General features: G+C 47.1%; 1 protein-coding gene across 1 annotated transcript in view; it reads right to left on the reverse strand.

Moving 5' to 3' along the window:
* The window catches only part of wnt3a (wingless-type MMTV integration site family, member 3A), a gene marked incomplete at both ends in the record, with an annotated part of 12,596 nt that overhangs the window by 4,975 nt on the left and 2,621 nt on the right, over positions 1–5,000 (reverse strand). Inside the window, one exon of the mRNA XM_084457806.1 lies at positions 1,748–1,989. Within this exon, the coding sequence (XP_084313932.1) occupies positions 1,748–1,989 (242 nt within the window). The remainder of the gene's footprint in view (positions 1–1,747; positions 1,990–5,000) is intronic.

The following is a 5,000-nucleotide window of genomic DNA, read 5'->3' on the forward strand; positions in this document are numbered from 1 at the left end:
TCTTTTCAGCCTCTTCTTAAAAAGGCATGAGGAAACCGACACACATCCATCTGCACGGCAGACAAACAGACACCGACGGCCACAATGGGCCCGACGCACGGACAAATACAAGCATCAATCACAGCAAACGAAATGAGTCCCCTCTCTTACTAAGCCCTATCAAAAGGCTCTGAGCCCCTGAGTCACTCTCTCCGGCCCCTGACAAAGACACTTAATCCAGCCACTTTGACCTCTCACATTATTAAAGGCCTCAGTGACCTTAATCCAATCAAAATGATTTACTAAAGCCCAGACCCCAAGAGTAGCCGGCCTCCCCTTTCCACCCAGTGCCCCTGCAATTTAGGCCAGGGAGGGGAAGCCGTGGGGGAGATGTGATGGTATTTTACACCACAATGGGGTCAGGACTGTGAACCCCTATCATTACCCACCTACTTGAGCTCAGGCCTTCTCCATCAATGTAACGACTGGCTCAAGAGTTTATTAAAAGCAATTGGCCTAACTAACCCTGTCTCCCACCGTAGCTAACATCAGTCTTCTCCGGAGTCCCTGACAGGTTTAGACCCTGCCCCCCCCCCCACCTTCTTCTTCCTCTCCTCTCCTCCCCTTCCCCCAACACTCCTCCCTACTAACCCCCACGTCCCTGACCGGCGACTAATCCTCAGGGCCGGCGACGCAGCAATGTGGAAAACAAAGAGTACCCCAGAAGGGTGTCAGCGCAAGACTCGGGAGACTTAAGGACAAACGTATAGGAGCCCAAATGTTTCTAGGGTTTTAAACTGTGGTTTGTAGACGGCTAAGTTTGTCGCATCTTAACTACAATCTCTTTCTAGAAAGAGAAATCGTGTAAGAATGAGTGTAAATCCGTGTGTTTGTTCTCGGCGTATCCCCATCTTACGAACCCCAGAGAGAAGCAGAGGGGGTAGAGATATCTGAGTAATTTGGAACAGTCTTCTGTAAAGCCCTTCAGAGGAATAAAACACACAGGTGAACAATGGAAGGGGATTCCCTTCTGGAGGAAAAACTCCCAACAAGAGGCGACTCCATAACTCCACCCGGTTGTGTACATACTGTTCGACATCTCATGCGTTTAGACTGTTAGTAGCTCTGTGGCTCTCGCAAGTCTATTTGAGCAAGGATTTGAGCACACTTCATGAATGATCTATAAAGGTCATCTAATGATATAATATAATGACACAAAGAGTACAATATCTAATTGACAACTTTTGTCACGGTCCTTGAGTTGTTTTGAGGTGATGGAGCCCGTACAGGTAGTCATATGAGGTGACAGCTGAAGTTTCTAACCAGTACAAACAGAAGTCCCAGCCCTCAGTACGCCCGGTGTTAAAGTATGGTTTAAGCAGAGGTAGTGAGTGATAGTGGCTCATTCAGCATGCCATAACCAACACCGAGGGCCATGGAAATGACTTTATGCTAGTCTTCCTCCAAAGCAGGTATGGGGGTAAAAAAGAACACTTACTACATGTAATTAAGCAATGCAAGAAATGCATTATGATGTCAGGTTTAGCATACAGAGAGGTTTCTGGCTCTGGCTTGTCACTAAAAAAGGCCTGAAATGTCAAACGTCTACTGAATCTAGAAGGTAGCCATTTACTCTGAGGAGCTGTCATATTATACCGTACAGCGCACCGTTTTCACCAACAGAAATGACTTCGGGGCATCTTTCCAGACATTGTTTTTTGCGACAATCCGAGTTACCGTTATCCTTAAAGCTTTGACTGAGGCCTACCTTTGTCTAGCACCGGTCCGAATATGGCCAGGTTGTCGTTGACGGTGGTGCAGTTCCAGCGCCGGCCCCTGAACTGGTGCTGGCACTCCTGGATGCCAATCTTCACCCCCTCCGCCACGCTGGGCATGATCTCCACGTAGTTCCGGCAGAAGCGCAGCTGCTTGGGCACCAGGCCGGGAATGCTGCCACACAGAATGGGCTGGGTACCCAGAGAGGAGTACTGATGGCCCACTGCTAGAGACCTGCGGCCAGGGAGAGGGGGAGGTTATTCTTTGATTTCATACTACTGAGTGATGGTGTGTCTTTCTTTCAGTATTGTGTGATTATTTCTCTTTTTTCTTCAGGCCTGTGTGTGTGTGTGAGTGTGTGTTTGTATGCACAGTGCTGGTGCACAGGTTTCCGTGTGTGTTTGTGTGTGTGCGTGCGCGCACAGTGTACACTGTATGTGTGCATGTGAGTGTGTGTGTGTTAACAGACGGTATCCATCCTTCATCCATCCCCATCCAGACTCTCTACAGACACCTGTCCTTTGTGTTGTATTGAACTTGTAGGGCTCAAAGGTACAGTAAGCAGGTCTACAGGACAAGATGAAAGTCCTCGGTGAACCTACAGCGGCTCATAGACCTCGGGTTGACAACTTGGAAACGACACCTAGTTATTAACTGTCCACACACTGATCAGGCCTGTGGCTTAGGGTAATAGGAGTGCAAGCCCTGCCTTCAAGCTTCAGAGGCAGCATCAAGTACATCTCCAAACCCCTGCTCTCCTTTGAGGATAGGGGTCTGGGATGCAGCAAGTGCAAACTTGATTGTCCCCTGATGACCTCTTTGTGTGTGCGTGTGTGTGTGTGTGTCGGTCTCAATTAAGTAGTTTATACCTCATATCCATGGTAACCTGACAACTAGTCCACTGCGTCATCACGTGTTAGGTAATTGCGGCAAATTTGAGGATGCGTTTGCTGTGCTGTAATTGTAATGGTTTGATCCAAAGGCCGCAGTCAATCTGGCTCCAGTGAGGTTGGGTTTCAACATCACACAGTGGTTGAGGGTTGCCTTTCGTGGAGTGATGTGTGCATGCAATAAAAAGCAAGGTGGACTCAATACACAGAGTTCAGCTTCTTAAAAAAAGTGTTCAATCTCAATTGCACTCAATTAGCCCTACCCCAAACTTCTGGTTGTGAATATAATTAGTAAAAGTGTAATTATCACAAATATTGTTATATTTTAACCGCTTGTTGACTTCACATCACATTCAACCACATAGAAGCAACAAGTGGCTTGTTGGCCAACCAGTCAACACCTCCTTCTGCTGTAACCTTAGTCCATGTTACCAGCTACTATCGATGACAGTAATGTGATGGTCCTCTTATGACTGATCGGGCCCTGATGACAGGAATGCTGGCTGCAGTGTTTGCTCAGTTCAGGAAAACCAAAGCAGTTGTGGGAGTATAATTTTGCAGCTCAGTGAGTTCCCTATCTGTTGAACTGTCCAACGAGGTTCCGAGAACTAATCAGTAATCACTACTGATCACAACAATATTAGTCAGTCCCACCAGGGCTCGGGCTCTTGTCAATGCAAAAACGGGATCAATAATGTCAGTTTTAGGCCAACGCTACACCAACCATGCTGACCTTGAGCTAACACTAAGCAGGTGAGGTTTAACAGATATATTGTGTTGGTATTTTCGCCTCGTGTGTCTGCTTTCAAGCTCTTGTCTGCACTTCAATGGGTTACCAAGTAATTGTGTATTAATTTAGTGCTTTCCAAAGTATATCCCCGAGCAAATGGCAGGACTATACGTCATGCTCACTTAAAAGAGTTTCTGTCATATTTTCTGCCTTTCAGACTCGAAAGCGACACAGTCTCTAGTTAATCATACATGAGAACTACAGCATGCAAGCGCCGACAGGAGGATGAGAATGACTAAGAGGAAATCACATCGGTCTGCATTATAGTCTGCCGTGCCGTGTCTGGGCGAACCAGAGAACAAGGAAGCTGACCTCCCTGTGGCCTTTGTCTACCTGCGCCCTGAGGCACCAGGATAGGTAGAGCTTTCACAACAGAAACCTGATTGCGCATCACAATCCAGCTCAAACACTTGTCACCCCCCCTCAATAGGCCTATGCATACTGTAACAGACTGTATGGAGAAGAGCTGCGAGAGCCAACCAGGACGGAACGAGCGCCAAAACGACCGTGACGCAAGTGTGAGCAGATAAGATCTGATGTAGCCTACTAGGAAACAGGGTGAACAGCAAGTGCCACGGCTTTTCGTTTGTCCTTGAGCAGCAGCATGTGATTTGGTTGTTGAGCGAGATCAGCAGGTGTAAGACGTGACTAGTCGAATTGTCGAGCCTTTGTTTCACTGATGCTGTAGTAAGCACCTTTCTCAGTTGGACACCTCGCTGAACAATGTAGGCCTAATTGCCCTCATATTCAAACACTATCTGCTCATCATGTCCCAAGTTTGTACTGTATGATTTTCACGAGAGAGCCGGCTGGCCCTCGGTTTGTATGACCGATCGGATGAGAGGAGACAGAGACCCACTTGACCTGCCTGCAGAGAAGCGCATGTCCCAGCCCTCTCGCTGTGCCCCTCAGCTGAGGGGATCCAGGTCAGCTCCTCCTGAGTGAGGAAACAGCGGGAGAGGAGGGGAAGCGCAGAATCCTCTGACAGCGCTGATTTATGATTGGTTAAAGCGGTATGCCATGGAGTACACGGAGTACAGCGTTCGAAATAAATCTTCAAACTGTTGTCGTTTGATAAACATGAAATTACTAACCTGAGGTGTTTGTAGCCAAGTGTATCTCCTTTCCATGTACCCAAGGCAAGTACTAATTGGGACACATTTCAATGCTACATATCATATTTCTACAAGGGTATAAATGCATGTTTTACACCATATCCCTAGAATGTTCACTATCACTTGCCACTCAATGAAATAGATTCATTATGAACCTTGCCACAGCTGTCAAATGTATACCTATAGCTTCAAAATCAACAATACACCCTGGAGAGAAACAGATTGTATGTTTGATTCTGTTTAGATCTTCCCTTCTTCTCATCTAAGTGTATCCAGACCAGGTTTAATGCATATTTCAGCAAGCCCATGCAGGGCACCTTAGAATTACCACTTTACTCTTGGGCCCTGGGGCCTTGGAGCCGACTTTGACATCAAGAGAGCATGTTTGGGAAAAGGAATGTGCGGCAAGCTTTCACCTCCAGGTATTTACCTTTTAAGGCGGGGTGGACT

The sequence above is a fragment of the Borostomias antarcticus genome (assembly GCF_949987555.1).
Source record: "Borostomias antarcticus genome assembly, chromosome: 24".
Taxonomy (NCBI): domain Eukaryota; kingdom Metazoa; phylum Chordata; class Actinopteri; order Stomiiformes; family Stomiidae; genus Borostomias; species Borostomias antarcticus.